Source organism: Oncorhynchus keta, chromosome 30 (genome assembly GCF_023373465.1).
Source record: "Oncorhynchus keta strain PuntledgeMale-10-30-2019 chromosome 30, Oket_V2, whole genome shotgun sequence".
NCBI lineage: Eukaryota > Metazoa > Chordata > Actinopteri > Salmoniformes > Salmonidae > Oncorhynchus > Oncorhynchus keta.
This window is the reverse complement of record NC_068450.1, coordinates 41,784,747-41,805,857: the sequence shown is the minus strand read 5'-3', so window position 1 is coordinate 41,805,857 and position 21,111 is coordinate 41,784,747. Positions and strand designations below refer to the sequence as shown.

General features: G+C 43.0%; 1 protein-coding gene across 1 annotated transcript in view; it reads right to left on the bottom strand.

Annotated features, from left to right (window-relative positions):
• Positions 1-21,111, bottom strand: part of LOC118363612 (GPI ethanolamine phosphate transferase 2-like) — a 134,943-nt gene that overhangs the window by 82,452 nt on the left and 31,380 nt on the right. Inside the window, exons 5-6 of the mRNA XM_035744668.2 lie at positions 6,672-6,810; positions 3,847-4,059 (exon numbers count right to left, since the gene is read on the bottom strand). Coding sequence (XP_035600561.1) covers positions 3,847-4,059; positions 6,672-6,810 — 352 coding nt within the window. The remainder of the gene's footprint in view (positions 1-3,846; positions 4,060-6,671; positions 6,811-21,111) is intronic.

The following is a 21,111-nucleotide window of genomic DNA, read 5'->3' as shown; positions in this document are numbered from 1 at the left end:
ATTGATGTAGCCATTGCTTGCTAGGAATATGGGACTCCTTTAATACACTGTAAGTGAACTTTGAACAAATACTTATGACATCTTCAAATTGGGGGACAAGATATATAAAGTGCTTTCATTTCTAAACCGGAGAACAGATATGTATGAAAACACACTCAAACAAAATTTGACAATCTGTACTGTCGCCTCAAATGAAACACTTGATCTCAAATCCAAAATGCAGGAGTATAGAGCCAAACGTAAAATGTTTAGCTTCACTCTCCAAACACATATGGAGGGGAGTGTATGTGGCGTAGCACTCAGTGAAAGAACATGTGTGTCGCAAGAGGGCTTGTTTTGACACGAGCTGCGTTTACATAGACAGTCCAATTCTGATATTTGTCTTCTGAACAATCTCATCAGATCCTTTTTCAAAGCAGATCTGATCGGTCAAAAGACCAATTAGTGGCACAAAAAAAAAATCAGAATTGGGCTGCCTTTGTAAATGCAGCCACATTCACAAACACAAATCTGCGTGGCGCGACGTGGCTTTGATCAGGTTCGAGTACTCTGATGAGAGACACATGCAAACACAGACACGCCCCCGCACACACTCTCTCTACGGATCTCTCTCCCGACAAGGATCGTTCGTTTTTTTCAAAACCCAGATCCCGGATCATTCTGAAGTGGGAACCGTACCTCCAATGAATATGGAATATGTTCCTATACTGTAGAGTTGGAACACTCCGCAGAGAATCATCAAGGGATTCTGATATGTCAAAGAGCGCCTAAATTAACATATTCAGCATGGGGAACCTGAGGATATCAAACCCACAACCCTGGAGTTGCATGTGAACCACTTAAAAAAACAAAAACTCTACCACTTTTTTCTGTACATTTATATTGCACATTTGAGACCACCCTTTTAAAGATGATGAACCACATACAAGTGCAGGAGCAATTTTGAAAACTGGGAGGAGACACTGTCTAAACGACCTATTACAGAACATCCACTGTAATAGACTAAGCACAGGGTCCATGTGCACAAAGCATCTCAAGAGTAGACAATTGGTCCTAAGTGCTGAGAATAGAGATATTTTACTCCTACTCTTATGGGCAGAAATAAAAGCTAAGCAGGAGGCCTCTTTGGTCATAAGAGTCACACCTAGTCAACAGATATTTAGGATAGCTCACGAGCAGTTACAAGCAGGAAATGGTGGTATTGAAATAATGCTTTGATTTTTCTATATGATCGAGCCATAAATAATGTAGACCTACACGCAACTGTATCTCTTGCACTTTTGACTATGATTTCAGAAGGCCTATTTCACATGACATGACTAAATGGTCATAACCATTACGCTAATAAATAATCGTGGTTTTCTTTCATTTTTATTTATTTTTACAAATGATCTACATCATGTTATTTCAAGTTATCCATTTGCAGCGCAATATCACGTTGTTAGAAAATATTCCTAAATTGGACATGCCTATAAATTGGGCAATTGAAGGAAACCTAGAGCTTATGTTAACTTTGATTGTGTTCAATGAAAATGATAGGCCTTTCAAATGTTGTATGGAACATTATATAGTGGGGGAAAAAGTATTTAGTCAGCCACCAATTGTGCAAGTTCTCCCACTTAAAAAGATGAGAGAGGCCTGTAATTTTCATCATAGGTACACTTCAACTATGACAGACAAAATGAGAAAAAAAATCCAGAAAATCACATTGTAGGATTTTAATGAATTTATTTGCAAATTATGGTGGAAAATAAATATTTGGTCACCCACAAACAAGCAAGATTTCTGGCTCTCACAGACCTGTAACTTCTTCTTTAAGAGGCTCCTCTGTCCTCCACTCGTTACCTGTATTAATGGCACCTGTTTGAACTTGTTATCAGTATAAAAGACACCTGTCCACAACCTCAAACAGTCACACTCCAAACTCCACTATGGCCAAGACCAAAGAGCTGTCAAAGGACACCAGAAACAAAATTGTAGACCTGTACCAGAATGGGAAGACTGAATCTGCAATAGGTAAGCAGCTTGGTTTGAAGAAATCAACTGTGGGAGCAATTATTAGGAAATGGAAGACATACAAGACCACTGATAATCTCCCTCGATCTGGGGCTCCACGCAAGATCTCACCCCGTGGGGTCAAAATGATAAGAACATTCATTGAAGATGAAACGTGGCTGGGTCTTTCAGCATGACAATGATCCCAAACACCCCGCCTGGGCAATGAAGGAGTGGCTTCGTAAGAAGCATTTCAAGGTCCTGGAGTGGCCTAGCCAGTCTCCAGATCTCAACCCCATTGAAAATATTTGGAGGGTTGAAAGTCCGTGTTGCCCAGCAACAGCCCCAAAACATCACTGCTCTAGAGGAGATCTGCATGGAGGAATGGGCCAAAATACCAGCAACAGTGTGTGAAAACCTTGTGAAGACTTACAGAAAACGTTTGACCTCTGTCATTGCCAACAAAGGGTATATAACAAAGTATTGAGATAAACTTTTGTTATTGACCAAATACTTATTTTCCACCATAATTTGCAAATAAATTCATTAAAAATCCTACAATGTGATTTTCTGAATTTTCTTTTCTCATTTTGTCTGTCATAGTTGAAGTGTACCTATGATGAAAATTACAGGCCTCTCTCATCTTTTTAAGTGGGAGAACTTGCACAATTGGTGGCTGACTAAATACTTTTTTGCCCCACTGTACAACATCATCGGCAAGTGACTTGATGCCTACTGTGCCAAAGCGATTTAGAGTTGTAAAATGGGAGTGACAAGTGTGTTGATATAATGGAAATGTTGTCAAAATTATGCTTTTAACAACCATCAGAATTGTCAAATAAAAAATAAAAAAGTATAAGAATAGGCAAAGTGATCATGTCAGGCGAAAATGACAGCATATCAAACATTTTACCATTGCAATATTTGATGTCCAGTCACATTCACTGTGGCTGTCTAAAGGGTGATACAGAGTTCACAGCTGGCGATGCCTCATCGCGATTGGTTATTCCCCACCCTTTGCAACAATGTCAATGAGAAACATCATTATCTTTCCTTCGCAGTACCTCAAAAGTGTGGTGATTACCAGCGGAGATGGCTCAGAGTTGGTCTGAGAAGTGTCTTAACATTATCCTAAAACCTAATCCGAGCTGGGAGGTTCGTTGTCTTAAAAGGGATTGCTAGGACCTTTTCTGAGATGCTTGTGGATACGGGCCCAGGTTTCTTCTGTTGTGTCTCAAAGCCTCGCTTTGACCTGTATACAACAGAGCCTAAGCACAGCAGCCGAGATTGAAATGGAACTACGGGGGCGGTGTGTGTGTGTGTGTGTGTGTGTGTGTGTGAGAAAGAACCCCTTTAGGTGGATAATGTTATCCTTTCTATTTGTTTCTTTCTTTGACAGTGATTCAGTAAGATAATAGAAGTAGGAGAGTGTAGAACCCTGCAAAAAGGGACTGTGTGTGTGTGTGCAGACGGAGAAAGAGAGAGAGGGGAAAGGAGGGCAGGATTGTCCTCTGGAGAGAGCCAACCAAAGGCAATCTTTGTGAATCCTTTGCAGGTGTCAATACATGTATTTACAGACTTAAAGGATTCCAGGGCCAGATGATATGTGTGTGTGTGTGTGTGTGTGGTGTGTGGTGTGTGTGTGTGTGTCCACGCCACAAATGGTATGTATGTGCCTAAGCGCCTGTAAACTTGCTTGTGTTTGTATTAGTAACACACTTGAATTTAGCTGCTTTTTCTGATTAGCTTTGTACACACGGACAACTCTGTGGATTTGGGAGGCTGGGAGCTGGTTTAACCTTTCTCTGCTCTGATCTGGCACTACCACTGCACTGCACCATTCCCTCTTACCTTTCTCATAGGCTGGCATGCTGTCCTTCAGCAGGCAGCTCAGCTGGTGGCCGTTGAGGTGCATGAAGCGTAGCTGGTCCCTGAGCGAGGCTTCTTCCACCACGGGCTGGATGAGTCGGCCCACGCTGTTCTGGGAGATGGGCAGGCCCAGACCAAGGGCCAGGGTTGGGGTCAGGTCCACCTGCTCTACTGTTGGCGGCTTCTCCATCCCCACTGGTTATAAGGAGCAAAGAGAGGAGGTGGATTGAGGGTCTCAGGACATAGAGAGACATGCCTGCAAGGAGGCACACAGGCATAGACACACAGTCTTGCATAAATGACCTTCTGGGGACACACAATTCAGTCCCATTCAAAATCATTTGAGAAGTTACAGGCCAGAACATTTGAATCCCTAATCAATCCCTACCGTGCCATATTTTTTTAAAATAATTATTGATTTGGTTTGTGTAGCACAAATTCAAATACAACAACAACATATATTTATATTTTATCAATGCTGTGTCCAGTTTTTCAGTTTGACAAAAGCTCAATCTTAATACTGACAGTTGACAGGCCAATCCAGAAGATGAATTCTGCGGTTCTGCTCACGTCTCAGAGGCCCTACAGTACAAGCTACTGCATGAGCCTGTCCATCAATTCCTCAGCCAGTCTCTCAGGACAATCTGATCCCCCTGAAATAAACCCATGTGGATGAGGAGTGATCTCTGAAATAGATGTGGCGGATGAGGAAACAATTATCACTTTCACATGGACGGCCACCGACACGTTCGTCACGGAGCGGCGATACGTTAATGAGCTCCTCTTCACACCGTGTCAAGACGTCACCGCTTCTCACAGTGTGAGAGCTCAGCTGAGAGATGGCGGTGCCTGTGTGTACGTAAAATACGTCGTCGTCTCTCACAGCCAGAGCTCAGTTGTGTGAGAGAGAGTACGTGTGTGTAAATATATTTACAGTTGAAGGTCGGAAGTTTACGTTCACCTTGGCCAAATACATTTAAACTCAGTTATTCACAACTCCTGACATTTTATCCTAGTAAAAATCCCCTGTCTTAGGTCAGTTAGCATCACCACTTTAAGAATGTGAAATGTCAGAATAATAGTAGAGAGAATAATTTATTTCAGCTTTTATCTCTTTCAAACACATTCCCAGTGGGTCAGAAGTTTACATACACTCCGTTTGTATTTGGTAGCATCGCCTTTGAATTGTTTAACTTGGATCAAACGTTTCGGGTAGCCTTCCACAAGCTTCGCACAATAAGTTGGGTGAATTCTGGCCCATTCCTCCTGACAGAGCTGGTGTAACTGAGTCAGGTTTGTAGGCCTCTTTGCTCACACACACTTTTTAGTTCTGCCCACAAATTGTCAATGGGATTGAGGTCAGGGCTGTGATGGCCACTCCATTACCTTGACTTTGTTGTCCTTAAGCCATTTTGCCACAACTTTGGAAGTATGCTTGGGGTCATTGTGCATTTGGAAGACCCATTTGCGACCAAGCTTTAACTTCCTGAATGATGTCTTCAGATGTTGCTTCAATATATCCACATAATTTTCGTTCCACATGATGCCATCTATTTTGTGAAGTGCACCAGTCCCTCCTGCAGTAAAGCACCCCCATAAAATAATGCTGCCACCCCCGTGCTTCACGGTTGGGATGGTGATCTTCGGCTTGCAAGCCTCCCCTTTTTCCTCCAAACATAACAATGGTTATTATGCCAAACAGTTTCTCCAGAGGACATTTCTCCAAAAAGTACGATCTTTGTCCCCATCTGCACTTGCAAACCGTAGTCTGGCATTTTTTTGGCGGTTTTGGAGCAGTGGCTTCTTCCTTGCTGAGCGGCCATTCAGGTTATGTCGATATAGGACTCATTTTACTGTGGATATAGATACTTGTACCCGTTTCCTCCAGCATCTTCACAAGGGCCTTTGCTGTTGTTCTGGGATTGATTTGCACTTTTCACACCAAAGTACGTTCATCTCTAGGAGACAGAACTCGTCTCCTTCATGAGCGGGATGACGGCTGCGTGGTCCCATGGTGTTTATATTTGCGTACTATTTTTTGTACAGATGAACGTGGTACCTTCAAGCGTTTGGAAATTGCTCCAAAGGATGAACCAGACTTGTGGAGGTCTACAATTTTTTTTCTGAAGTCTTGGCTGATTTTCCTTTGATTTTCCCATGATGTCAAGCAAAGAGGCACTGAGTTTGAAAGTAGGTCTTGAAATACATCCACAGGTATACCTCCAATTGACTCAAATTATGTCAATTAGCCTATCAGAAGCTTCTAAAGCCATAATATCATTTTCTGGAATTTTCCATAAAGCCACAGTCAACTTAGTTTATTTAATCTTCTGACGCACTGGAATTGTGATACAGTGAATGATAGGTGAAATAATCTGTCTGTAAACAATTGTTGGAAAAATTACTTGTGTCATGCACAAAGTAGATGTCCTAACCGACTTGCCAAAACTATAGTTTGTAAACATGAAATTTGTGAAGTGGTTGAAAAGTGAGTTTTAATGACTCCATCCTAAGTGTATGTAAACTTCTAACTTCAACTGTAATTATCCAGGCGTGTATGCGTGTGTGGCTCAGGCACTCTGGAGTAGGCCCCTGCTTATCATAAGTGACATTAATCCTCACTCAGGAAAAAGGAAAAACGTGGCTATGTGAAAACAAATGTAAGTGCATATAAAAAAAAGGGGTGGACCAGTGCTATAATATGGATTTGAACACTGGTGTGAATGTGCCTAGTTGTGCACTGACAGCAAGACAGCCTGAGACCGACAGGCTAAAGGATAACAGGGGGAGCCAACGAAAGTGCTTACCTTTCCTCTTGAAGGCAGGGCTGATGAGCACCAGGGGGGTGTTGACCTCATGCGCAGACGAGCCCCCGTGGCTGCCCGTCTCGGACATCCCGTGGTCGCCACACAGCACCAGCAGGTAGGGTAGTGCACCCACTGTCTCCTGAGGACGCATGGGACATAAGCAGAGCAAATATTGACATATGGCCATTTATCAGAAACTTTTAATCCACTGCAATTTACAGTTAGCATATATTCAGTAAGCAGCCCGTGACATAAGACTGAGTCTGGGGAGGGGAAAAACTCTTCATCAGCCTCAATAGGCTATCCTTCACAGATAATGCCAGCCTAAATGTGCCAGCAGTAGTACTATTGTATCCCTTCGGCAGTTTGTAAGCATAATGGGTACATATATATTCACATTGGAAAATAACAATTGTTTCGCCTGTGCAGTCAATTCAGGGCTACTTCAATATTCTAGCCACGGACATCTGATCTCTACTCAACTCCCTATGAGGGACTTATCAGGTAGAAAGTGTGGGCTTCAACAGGTAATAGAAACGCACAGTCAGCGGAGAAACGGGGGGGAGAGATATCTGTTTGAAATAGAGGCCTGCTGCTGGAAGTAGCAGCCTCGCCTCATGTCCTCCACTGGCTGGAGCGAAACAATGGAGTGTCTAAACAGCGCCTGAGGGGCTAGACTCTCTCTCTTCAGGGAATGGAAGGTGGTCCGCGCCGTTTCATGTCAAACGAAACTCTCAGGCACTCTCTTCTACACTCGCCTGCCTCCTTTAGCAGTGCAAGCTAACAGAAGCCTCGAGTCCCTACCAATTTAGCTGCTCGCCCTAACCAAGCCAGCTATTTTCAAATCAACGGCATCTTAACGCTAAGTGAGCGAGCTACACTCCAAACCTTCCTCCTCATCAGCAGCCTGCATAGCCAGCTACTCTCATGAGTAGTTCATGCTACTCTCATGAGTGGTTCATGCTACAAGTGTCATCTACTATAGACTATTTTGTCCATCTCCTGATAGCTTATTTTTGGGGGTTAGTATAATCTAACCCTCTCTGAGTGCTGAATCTGCACTGTACAGTATATGACTGAGGGGGCTGGCAACGTCACCTGTGGCCATTCCAAATATTTTTATGCTGTCATGTGACCATGAATATCAACCACTCGATGGTACGTGCTTTATTTTTCCCAAAGCCACATTTTCAAAGTATCGGGTTGTGGGAAATTCCGACTGAGTCTTCAATAGAAAGTTCTTTCAGGTTTTTGGGAAACCCATGACAGGCTCCTCAGAACTCACCAGGTAGCTAGTAAGGAAGCTAGTAGCACTGCAGCAGTAAATCCAAGTAATTCAATAAGCCACGTTTCACCAAAATGTCTACGCCTATTAATTAATTCAAGAAGCAATACTGAATCACAACAACAGTATTAACTGCAAATGCAAAGACAGTTGGGCCTTACGTAATAGTCATTTGCTCTGCACGGGAAAAAAGGGATACAACTACTATAGATGAAGTCTGGAGATGAAGAAAAGTGAAGTCGGGGACCTGCTCGCCACCACCACTCTGTGAGGTTTCCTGACTGCCAGGCAATTTGTATTTCTGATCAAACAACCCCAAGGCCTCCTCAAGCGGGGGGCTTGAGCACCAGCAGGAGAATGTCAATCTGCCAGACGTCGGAAGTCGCAGTTGCAGTCTGGTGGAAGGTAAGGAGACAAAACGTTGAAAAGTCTGTTGGGAATGAAGATCGATGAAACCTTGGGCGAAAAAAAAGAGTGGCCTTATCACCCTAGATTGGGTTATTCGTTCAGTTGAGTCTTTAAGGAGGTAGAGCAAAAGGAACAGGGGAAAGAGAAAAATGCTCCTTTCCCTCCCCTGCACTGAGGCAGCCATCCTGATTTACAACGCGGTACTAAAAGTGTGCTCATTTGTAGCCTACCAAATAAATATGTTGCCATGCCTTGTTCCGATCGATTTATTGCCAAGTTTCTGGGAGTAATCGACAAAATTGTAAAATGTTTCAAAAAGCGGAATGAACAACATGACAAACTTAACTGCTTCTTTTCAATGAAAAATAATCTCATCCCATTTTCAATGAAAGACAATTTTGTCTTCAACTTTTCACGCGCCAAGTTGTGTGGGTGAAGGCGAGTGCAATTTGCAGCACCATTGCAGAGTTTAGATCATAATGTGAAAGATGTGATGTCCTAGGAGAATAGGGGCTGACCCCGAGGCAAATTGTAGCAAAGAATGAAAAAGGAAAAGGTAAAAGGATGAGGGATGGCCTTGTCCTGCATGTCAACCTCCTATTACCGAGGTCAGCACTCAACAGAGCTTTAGAAATGGGAAGAAAATCAATACTTTTCAAACCAAATGACAAAACACTCTCTGAAGTCTGAGCGTCTTTGCGGAAACGGCGATTGCTCAGGAACCCATAGCGAATGCGCCAGATCAAGACCACTATTGAAAGCTGTAGACTTCATGCCTTTGAATGTCATAGTGACAGGGAATGTCATACCAAAATGGATAAATGCATGAAAGTTCTCTGGGTAGTCGTAAAAAAAAGAGGATGTTTTTCATGGATTGTTCTGTGGCTTGAAACAGACCACTCAAAGTGTTTCGACTCACATTTGAAGTTTGAAACCAGAATATTTCAACCTTTTAAAAATGCACAGTATCTGCAGATGCATCCTTGGGGGGTTTTGCAAGGAAAATGTTTTACCTTCCCAAAAAACAATCATTGATCACATTTTTCAAACATGTACCTTGAGGTCCCCTTAGAGGCCTTAGGTTCTACCTCAAAGAGGTTCAGCTTTGACTTTGTACACTCGAGTTCTCAAAATATTTCATTTCAAGTAGTCACGGCATAGTTTTATCTGTAGATAATAATAATAATAATGGAGAATGCCTTGCCTCAGTTGTCCAGGAATTGACCCGTAGATAATTCTAAACACACCATGAATGTGTTGGGTCATGGATAAGACCAGAGTTACTGTGGGAAAAGTATTGACCTGTGGGCGTTGGATAAGGGAACGCTCCGGCCCCTTTCAGATAAGATAGAAACACCAATCACTTGAGGCTGAGTAAAGGTTCATTTGACTCTGTGCTTTAGGGACAGACTTATCTGACATTTCTCATTTGACCACAGTACACAGTCAGCTCCGATACGGCCACGTTTTCCTCTTCTCTGGAGGACTACCTCCGCTGCTCTGTCTGTACAGAGATCGACACCTAGCCAGCAGCCAGCCAGCGCAACCTCTGCATCTTTTTTAAACTTTTATTGAAGCACCTTTGAGACCAGGGTCTCTTTCACAAGAGAGCCCTGCATATACAATTTCATAGGAGCAAATGTATAAAATAAAATTAAATATAAAACAAGTAATATCCACCACACCACAAATGGAAGAAAAACAAATACATTTGTCAATAAGAAGGTCCCCAAACAATCATTTTAATTGCAGGGGCAGCACCAGGACAAACAATTGTAATGTATTTTTTAGTTGATTTCAGGTGCTTTCAAACTAAAAGTGGATTTATCGAGTTTGGTGGAGACTCAAGGAACGTCAAGAGTTAACCAACCTTGTGAACGGGTTTTGGCATCTCATGTTTTTATATTTTAACAGCAGAGTTAGGTAAGTCGGAAGCTTGAGCAAACAAAAAAGGAATAGCGAAGTGATCTACTGGACCTTAATGAGGACCAGCCAGCCTTTTGATACAGCAGCAGCAGGTATTTATTTGTAAAGGACCACAGGAGAAGGCAGGTAGCTGGGTCCAGGGGCAGGCAGAAAGTCATACACAGGGGGTCCAAAAAGGCAAGAGTACAGGCGTGGAAAAGGCTAGTAACGTCATCAGGAAGATCAGGCAATAGGTTAATAACAGGAAATCCGATAGGCTAAAGTACAGGCAGGGAATAGGTAAAAGGAGTCGTTAGTGATGCAGGGGAAAAAAAACATCATAAACGGGAGGATTTAGATTAGGCAAGTATAAACACCATGGGACCACGCAGCCGTCATACCGCTCAGGAAGGAGACGAGTTCTGTCTCCTGGAGATGAACGTACTTTGGTGTGAAAAGTGCAAATCAATCCCAGAACAACAGCAAAGGATCTTGTGAAGATGCTGGAGGGAACAGGTACAAAAGTATCTATATCCACAGTAAAACTAGTCCGATATCAACATAACCTGACAGGCCGCTCAGCAAGGAAGAAGCCACTGATCCAAAACCATGATAAAAAAGCCAGACTACGGTTTGCAACTGCACAAGGGGACGAAGATCGTACTTTTTGGAGAAATGTCTTCTGGTCAGCTGAAACAAAAATATAACTGTTTGGCCATAATGACCATCGTTATGCTTGGAGGAAAAAGGGGAGGCTTGCAAGCCGAAGAACACCATCCCAACAGTGAAGCACGGGGTTGGCAGCATCATGTTGTGGGGGTGCTTTGCTGCAGGAGGGACTGGTGCACTTCACAAAATAGATGGCATCATGAGAAGGACAAATATGTGGATATATTGAAGCATCATAATATATGCCATTTAGCAGACGCTTTTATCCAAAGCGACTTACAGTCATGTGTGCATACATTCTACGTATGGGTGGTCCCGGGGATCGAACCCACTACCCTGGCGTTACAAGCGCCATGCTCTACCAACTGAGCTACAGAAGTTAAAGCTTGGTCTTCCAAATGGACAATGACCCCAAGCATACTTCCAAAGTTGTGGCAAAATGGCTTAAGGACAACAAAGTCAAGGTATTGGAGTGGCCATCACAAAGCACTGACCTCAATCCTATAGAAGAATTGTGGGGTTTGTGAGCAAGGAGGCCTACAAACCTGACTCGGTTACACCAGCTCTGTCAGGAGGAATGGGCCAAAGCTCACCCAACGTATTGTGGGAAGCTTGTGGAATGCTACCCATAGTGTTTGACCCAAGGTAAACAATTTAAAGGCAATGCTACCAAAATACTAATTGAGTGTATGTAAACTTCTGGGAAACCCACTGGGAATGTGATGAAATAAATAAAAGCTGAAATAAATCATTCCCTCTACTATTATTCTGACATTTCACATTCTTAAAATAAAGTGGTGACCCTAACTGACCTAAAACATTAAATATCAGGAATTGTGAAAAAACTGAGATCAAAAACATGTGGCTAAGTTGTATGTAAACTTCCGACTTCAACTGTAGGTCTGTAACAGTTTGAAGAGGAGGATGAGCGCGGCAGCTTTCCCAATCTTTAGGGATACGAAAGAGAAGTTGAACAGGCTAGTAATAGGGGTTGCAACAATTGCGAAAGATCATTTTAGAAAGATAGGGTCCAGCCCGGCTGATTTGAAGGGGTCCAGATTTTGCAGCTCATTCAGAACATTGGCTATCTGGATTTGGGTGAAGGAGAAATAAGGGAGGTTTGGGCAAATAGCTGTGGGGGGTGCAGGGCTGTTGACCAGGGTAGGGGTAGCCAGGTGGAAAGCATGGCAAGCCATAGAAAATTTTAGAGAAATTTCATGGTTCTTGGTGGCATACCTAAGCCAGGATTCAGACACAGCTAGGACATCCGGGTTGGCAGAGTGTGCTAAAGCAGTGAATAAAACAAAATTAGGAAGGAGGCTTCTAATGTTAACATGCATGAGACCAAGGCTTTTACGGTTACAGAAGTCAACAAATGAGAGTGCCTGGGGAATGGGAGTGGAGCTAGGCACTGCATCGCCTGGATTAACATCTACATCACCAGAGGAACAGAGGAGGAGTAGGATAAGGCTACGGCTAAAGGCTATTAGAACTGGTCGTCTAATACGTTCGGAACAGAGAGTAAAAGGAGCAGGTTTCTGGGCACAGAAGAATAGATTCAAGGCATAATGTACAGAAAACGGTATGGTAGGATGTGAATACAGTGGAGGTAAACCTAGGCATTGAGTGACGATGAGAGAGATATTGTCTCTAGAGACACCATTTAAACCAGGTGAGGTCACCGCATGTGTGGGAGGTGGAACAAAAGGGTTAGCTAAGGCATATTGAGCAGGGCTGGAGGCTCTACAGTGAAATAAGACAATAATCACTAACCAAATTGGACAAGGCATATTGACATTAGGGAGAGGCATGCATAGCCGAGTGATCATGGAGTCTAGTGAGTCGCTAGGCGGGCTGGAGACACAGAGAATCAGACAGCTAGCAGGCCAGGGATAGCAGGCTAGCAGAAGGGCCTTAGGGGGACGTCGCAACAGAAGAGTCAGTTGTAGCCCCCTCGGGCGGTTACATCGGCAGACCAGTCGTGATGGATCGGCAGGGCTCCGTGTAGTAAAAGGGTCCAGGCCAATTGGTGATTGCCCAAGAAAATTGGCTGATGGACGTCTTCAGCTAACAGTCTGATATGCTCTAGACAGCTAGCGGGCCACGGCTAGCAGGCTAGCAGATGGGCATTCAGGGGACGTCGCGATGGAGGAGCCTGTTGAAAACCCCCTCAGTCAGTTTACGTCGGTAGACCAGTCGTGATGGATCGGCGGGTCTCCGTATTGGCAGTAAAAGGGGTCAAGGCCAATTGGCAAAATAGGTATTGTAGCCCAAGGATTGGTTGATGGACATCTTTAGCTAGCCGGGAGATGGGCCTAGCATAGGCTAGCTCCAGGCTAATTGGTGATTGCTTTGAGACAGAGATGTTAGCCAGGAGTAGCCACGCGGATAGCAGCTAGCTAGCTGCGATGATCCAGGTGAAAAGGGTCAGAGCTTGCGGTAGGAATCCGGAGATGTGGGGAATAAAAGAGAGTCTGGTATGCTCTGGGTTGAATCGCGCTGTGCAGACTGGCAGGAGTTGTCCGGGCTAAAGGTTAGCTGATGACCGCTAGCAGTGGCTAGCTGACTACTAGCTAGAAGCATTGGTTGAGGCTGATTGCAGGAGAGTATGTTGGAGTTGAGGTTAAAAAATATATTTTTCAATATATACAAAATATGTGCGAAGAAAATTAGAAGAAAAAAAGATACATACACGACAAGACGAAGACAAAGACGCCTGACTGCTAAGCCATCTTGGATCTCTGACAATGACGGCCTACACCAGCCAAACCCGGACGACGCTGGGCCAACTGTGCGCCGCCGTACGGGACTCGCAATCACGGCCGGGTGTGAGACAGCCTGGATTTGAAACAGGGTGTCTGTAGTGACGCCTCTAGCACTGAGATGCTGGGTGTTTCCCCATACATCTGTCTGAGTTAGAATCGCCTGTCCGTCCATCCGCCACTCAGTCTGCAGTCCCACATCGACTGTAGACACATGGACAGGAGCGTGGTCAGGAACTCTCTGTTCAACTCTCTGTTCGGCAAAGTGTTTGACCGCACCCAGAGGCGTCTTGGGAGGTGGACCAGCAACCTGTTTGAACACACTCGGAGGCTTCTGTGGAGCAGGACCTGCGGTACCAGGGAGAGCAATCTTCTGCTCCGAACCAAGATTAGCTCCAAGGATGCGGCTGACATGGGCATGCCTGAGTTTGGGGGTTCTAGATGGATATCTAAACCACTAGATGTTGTCATCTGTGAGACTGTGATGCCATTCCTAGCTTAGATGACAAATGGCGGTTAATTCTGTTGTAAATTACATTATTCCACAGATCATAGTAACACGTTTGATTTAATGATTAAAAAAATATTTTCAACGCAATATTTAGGAGTTGCGTGCACTTTAATTGCTTTATATAAATATACTACTGTACATCCGGAAATAAAACAACGAAAACAAAAATGTACAACAAGAGATCAAGAGGAGACAAACAGTAGAATCAAAACCAACTAAAAAGAATGAGCCACAAACAGTGAATAATCTTCACTGAACATAGAGGATGAAAAGCAAATCCCAGCATTTGTGTGTGTGTGTGCGTGCGTGCCTGTGCGAATAAGGGATCTGAACGCCACCAGTCTGGAAATCACATTAAATGAGCTTAGGGCGAAATGTGTTAAAAGCCACTGTACTAAGGAATGGAACAGGCAATGGAAAAGGGGATAGAGTCCAATCTGTCGCTTTTCTTGCATGGTTTCATTTATAAGAAAGCATTGTTGGTTAAGGACCCCGCCTAATAAGCAATGCTCAGTCCTGCAAGAGTGGCAGTGCAACATTAATACTGCATGAGAGTGAAAATCACACTGAGGGAAATGTGCTGTATGCATCATCACTTCACTAAAAATGGGGAGCAATGTCACCTTGAATTTCAAAGCAAACATTAAAACATGACATGTTGTCTACAGACTCTGTATCCTCATCAGATTGTGAAAACAATACTAATACAGTTGAAGTCGGAAGGTTACATACACCTTAGCCAAACACATTTAAACTCAGTTTTTCACAATTCCTTTAATTTAATCCTAGTAAAAATTCCCTGTCTTAGGTCAGTTAGGATCATCGGTTGGGATGGTGTTCTTCGGCTTGCAAGACTCCCCTTTTTCCTAAAAACATAACGATGGTCATTATGGCCAAACAGTTCTATTTTTGTTTCATCAAACCATAGGACATTTCTCCAAAAAGTATGATCTTTGTCCCCATGTGCAGTTGCTAACCGTAGTTTTGCTTTTTTATGGAGGTTCTGGAGCAGTGGCTTCTTCCTCTCTGAGCGGCCATTCAGGTTATGTCGATATAGAACTTGTTTTACTGTGGATATAGATACTTTTGTACCTGTTTCCTCCAGCATCTTCACAAGATCGTTTTACTGTGCTGTTGTTCTGGGATTGATTTGCACTTTTCACACCAAAATACGTTCATCTCTAGGAGACAGAACGTGTCTTCTTCCTGAGCGGTGTGACGGCTGCGTGGTCCCATGGTGTTTAAACTTGCGTTCTATTGTTTGTACTGATGAAAGGCGTTTGGAAATTGCTCCCAACGATGAACCAGACTTGTGGAGGTCTACAAATCTTTTTCTGAGGTCTTGGCTGATTTCTTTTGATTTTCCCATGATGTCAAGCAAAGAGGCACTGAGTTTGAAGGTTGGCTTTGAAATACATCCACAGGTACACCTCCAATTGACTCAAATTATGTCAATTAGCCTATCAGAAGTTTCTAAAGCATCATGTTCTGGAATTTTCCAAGCCGTTTAAAGGCACAGTCAACTTCGTGTATGTAAACTTCTGACCCACTGAAATTGTGATAAAGTGAATTATAAGTGAAATAATCTGTCTGTAATCAACTGTTGGAAAAATTACTTGTGTCATGCACAAAGTAGATGTCCTAACCGACTTGCCAAAACTATAGTTTGTTAACAAGACATTTGGGGAGTGGTTGAAAAACAAGTTAACGACCCCAACCTAAGTGTATGTAAACTTCTGACTTCAACTGTACAGAGCTACCCAAGCAGAACATGGGCTAAGAGTGTACATAATCATAGCAGGAGGAAACGTCACCAGCCATAATGTGCATCTTCTTCACAGCTTTCTATGAGTGCCATTTGACATTTTCTATCCTAGATCTAATTATGCCCGTGTGTGGGTCTTAAATTATAGGCATGCCACTCAAAAGAGGAGCTCGCTCTCTCTCTCTCGCACACCTTGTTGGGTTCTAGTTTGAAATAGGAGGAGACTCCGCCTAAAGAAGGGTATAAACACTTGGGCCGGTGGAAACATGTTTTTGTGTTTTTCACTCAACATTAGGAAGGTGTTCCTAATATTTGGTACACCGTATACTTTGTTTTCTGTCTTTCTGTTGTCTGGAAGTCAAACCAAGATTGTTAAAATAGTCCGTCTGGACAACTCCTCCCCTTCTCTCTGCCTTTTCTCTCACACTCCAGTTAATGTCACCTCTCCCAGCTCTTACTGACACCTACTCTCTCTTCCATTTACTTTAACCAGCATCATCCCCCACTGAGCACCAACAGACAACGGACATCCATGGACATTAAAAAGTAGTTGAAATGTGGTCAGTCCACCCTGGCCTTGATGCTAACGTCCACAGACAGACCCGGACTAATTTGAACCTATCATATACAGTGCATTCGGGAAGTATTCAGACCGCTTGACCTTTTCCACATGTTGTTACGTCGAAGCCATATAATGAAATTGATTCTTACTCCACACAATACCCCGTAATGACAAAGCAAAAGCAGTTTTTTGTACATTTTGTAAATCAAAAACAGATATCACATTTACATAAGTATTCAGACCACTTCACTCAGTACTTGTTTTAAGCACCTTTGGCAGTGATTACATCCTTGAGTCTTCTTGGGTATGACGCGATAAGCTTGGCACACCTGTATTTGGAGAGTTTCTCCTATTCTTCTCTGCAGATCCTCTAAAGCTCTGTCAGGTTGGATGTGGAGATCTCTCCAGAGATGTTCAATCGGGTTCAAGTCCGGGCTCTGGCATTCAGAGACTTGTCCTGAAGCCACTCCTATGTTGTCTTGGCTGTATACTTAGTGTCATTGTCCTGTTGGAAGGTGAACCTTCACCCCAGTCTAAGGTCCTGAGCAATCTTGAGCAGGTTTTCAAGGATCTTTCTGTACTTTGCTCTGTTAATTTTTCCCTCGATCCTGACGAGTCTCCCAGTCCCTGCCGCCGAGAAATATGCCCAAACCATGATGCTGCCACCTCCATGCTTCACCATAAGGATGGTGCTAGATTTCCTCCAGACGTGACGCTTGGCATTCAGGCCAAAGAGTTCCATCTTGGTTTCATCACACCAGAGAATCTTGTTTTTCATGGTCTGAGAGTCCTTTAGATGCCTTATGGCAAACGGGCTGTCATGTGCCTTTTACTGAGGAGTGACTTGTGTCTGGCCATTACCATAAATGCCTGATTGGTGGAGTGCTGCAGACATGGGTGTCCTTCTGGAAGGTTATCCCATCTCCACAGAGGAACTCTAGAGCTCTGTCGTAGTGACCATCGAGTTATTGGTTACCTCCCTGACCAAGATTCTTCTCCCCCGATTGTGCAGTTTGGCCAGGTGGCCAGCTCTAGTCTTGGTGGTTCCAAACCTCTTACATTTAAGAATGATGGAGGTCCACTGTGTTCTTAGGGACCTTCAATGCACCAGACATTCTTTGGAACCCTTCCCGCAGATCTGTGCCTCGACACAATCCTGCATCGGAGATATACGGACAATTCCTTCAACCTCATGGCTTGGGTTTTCCTCTGTAGACAGGTGTGTACCTTTCAAAATCATGTTCAATCAATTGACCTTCCCACAGGTGGACTCCAATCAAGTTGTAGAAACATCTCAAGGATGATCAATGAAAACAGGATGCACCTGTGCTCAATTTTGAGTCTCATAGCAAAGGGTCTGAATACGTATGTGAATAAGGTATTTCTGTTCCTTTGTTTTTATACATTTGCAAAAAATTCTAAAAACCTGTTTATGCTTTGTCATTATGAGGTATTGTGTGTGATGAGGGAAAACATGCATTTAATACATATTTGAATAAGGCTGTAATGTAACAAAATGTGGAAAAAGTCAAGGGGTCTGAATACTTTCCGAATGCATTGTACGTACACTGAGTACACAAAACATTAAGAACACCTGCTCTTTTCATGACAGACTGACCAGGTGAATCCAGGTGAAAGCTATGATCCCTTTATTGTGGTACTTGTTAAGTCCACTTCAATCAGTTTAGATGAAGAGAAGACAGGTTAAAATATTATTTTTAAGCCTCGAGACATTTGAGACATAGATTGTGGCTGAATTGGAAGACAGAATATTTCAGTGCTTTTGAACGGGGTATGGTTGTAGGTGCTAAGCGCACTGGTTTGTGACAGTAACTGCAACGCTGCTGGGGTTTTTATGCTCAACAGCTTAAAGTGTATCAAGAATGGTCCACCACCCAAAGAACATCAAGCCAAATGTGGGCCAGCATCCCTGTGGAACGGTGGGGTTTGCAACTGAATATTGGGAAGGTGTTCCTAATGTTTGAAATACTCAGTGTATGTTTCACAAATTTGGATAACACAGTACAGCGTGTTATCAGTAGCGGACAATGCCCTACAAAAGATAAAATGCAGTAACTATGAATTTGGTCAAAAATCTTTGATCTGTTATAATGGCCAGGTATATTGTCTGATTAATGTGGTATTTAGTTCCGACACAAGAACAAGCCAGTTGATCAGAATATATCATGGAGTATCTGTCACACGCTGATCTGTTTCACCTGTCCTCGTTATTGCCTCCACCCCATCCAGGTGTCGCATGTTTTCCCCAGTGTATTTATCCCTGTGTTTCCTGTCTCTCTGTGGCAGTTTGTCTTGTATGTACCAAGTCAACCAGTGGTTTTTCCCCGTTCTCCTGCATATGCTATTCTTTTTCTAGTCCTCCCGGTTTCGACCCTTGCCTGTTTCTGGACTCTGAACCACCTGACTGCCTTGTCCTCGAGCCTGCCTGCCACTCTGTAGCTCCTGGACTCTGAACAGGTTTTTACCTTTTGCCTGTCCACGACCATTCTCTTGCCTATTCCTTTTTTGGATTATTAAACATCTAAGACTCCAACCATCTGCCTCCTGTGTCTGCATCTGGGTCTCGCCTTGTGTTATGATAGTATCGGAAATTGCTGTCTGTCTAGACAGAAAAATACATAGTTACTGTGTTTTGTCTTTGTGGGGCAGTACTGTACAATACAGTACGTTGAGTAGAGCACAGTATAGAGAGTACAATATAATACAGTATAGGACAGGTGAGCACAGTATATTGTACTGTACTGAACACTACTCTGCTCTTTTGTGCTGTATTGTACTGCACTGTACTCTACTGTGGTCTGCTGCAATGTGATGTCAAAACTTGTGAAAAACAAGGAGAAAGACATTCATATCCATAATTTTGCATTTTTGTGCAGTACAGATCAGGGAGCCATGATGTAACTCTGTTACTGTAATTCCGTTACCGGGTATAAACACGGAATAAAGACTAGATTCCTACATGGTTACATTCAAGAGAAGTGAAACTAAACTCTGGTATCAAATTATGTCTGCATTACAAAATGCAGCACACATAAGCACTGCTGCTTCTTTAAGAGAAGGTATTTCATCCGAGGACGTGAATCGGTAATGCACAGACCTCTCCACATTTAATAGAAAATGCACGTAACTCCATCAGTGTGTATTAAACGGTGGTCTATGCCAGGGCTCCCTCAAACGGGGTCCTGGGGGCCCCCTGGATGTACGTTATGGGTTTTACCCTAGCGCTACACAGCTGATTCAAAGAACAAACTCATCATCAAGATTTGATTATTTCAATCAGCTGTGCTAAGGCTAAAAACCACAATGTGGACCCAGGGGCGGCCCCAGGACCCACTTTGGGAAACCCTGCTCTATGCAACAACTTGGTGATCAATTAGATTTCCTCAAGGTTTTTAGAAAAATGCAGCTTAGCCGTAGCTGAAAGAGCTTACCTTTTAACATGAACACAACCCCATAAACATCTGTTGCAGGGGCATGTTTTCCATCTCAGAGAACCAATTCTTTCTATACACTGAAGGACCAACATACAAGGACGAACTAAATGCATTATGAAAAAAGTGTAGAGGACAAGAGTCCGATGTTGTTTCATGGCTAATTCTTTACTGCTTTGTTTGACTAATGTCAAACACTCAAATGAGCAGTCAAGTCTTCTCGATCTGGGTGATTGAGATTGATCTTGTGAGGAAGAAAATCTGTTCAGCGATGTATGCTCAGCGTACGGGTAAGTGTGGGACTTGTCATTCTTTAATTCTACATTTGTGTTCCAACCCAGGTCCTCAAACCCTAGTAGTAGTTGAATCAAGTGTTGCTGAGCTATTGGATCCAATATTAGATAGATTGGCTGGCGAGTGCACATACACATTTTGTTGTGTTACAAAGTGGGATTTAAATTGTATTGTTTTTTTTTTGTCAATCTACACATTACTTGGACATGTCAATGTAGAAGAATAATTCTAACATTTGTACAAAATTAAAGAAAAATAAACACATTATATCTTGATTACATTAGTATTTAACCCTGTGTTAATACGTTAGAATCAGATGTGATAGCGATTACAGTTGTGAGTCTTTCTGGTTTGTATCTAAAAGCTTGGGTTATGCAATATTTGCACATTATTCTTAAAAATTCTTCAAGCTCTGTCAAGTTGGTTGTTGATCATTGCTAGACAGCCATTTTTAAGTCTTGCCATAGATTTTTTCAAGCTGATTTAAGTCACAATTGTAACTCATCCACTAAGGAACATTCACGGTCGTCTTGGTAAGCAACTCCTGTGTACATGTGGCCTTGTATTTTAGGAATGTGTCCTGTCGAAAGGTGAATTTGTCTCCCAGTGTCGGTTGGAAAGTAGACTGAAACAGATTTTCCTCTAGGAATCTGCCTGTTCTTAGCTCTCTTCTGTTTCTTTTTATATAAAAAAAAAAACTCCCTAGTCCTTGCCCATAACATGATGCAGCCACCACCATTCTGAAAATGTGAAGAGTGGTACTCTGTGATTCTTTGTGTTTGATTTGCCCCAAATATAACACTTTGTATTCAGGACATTGGTTCATT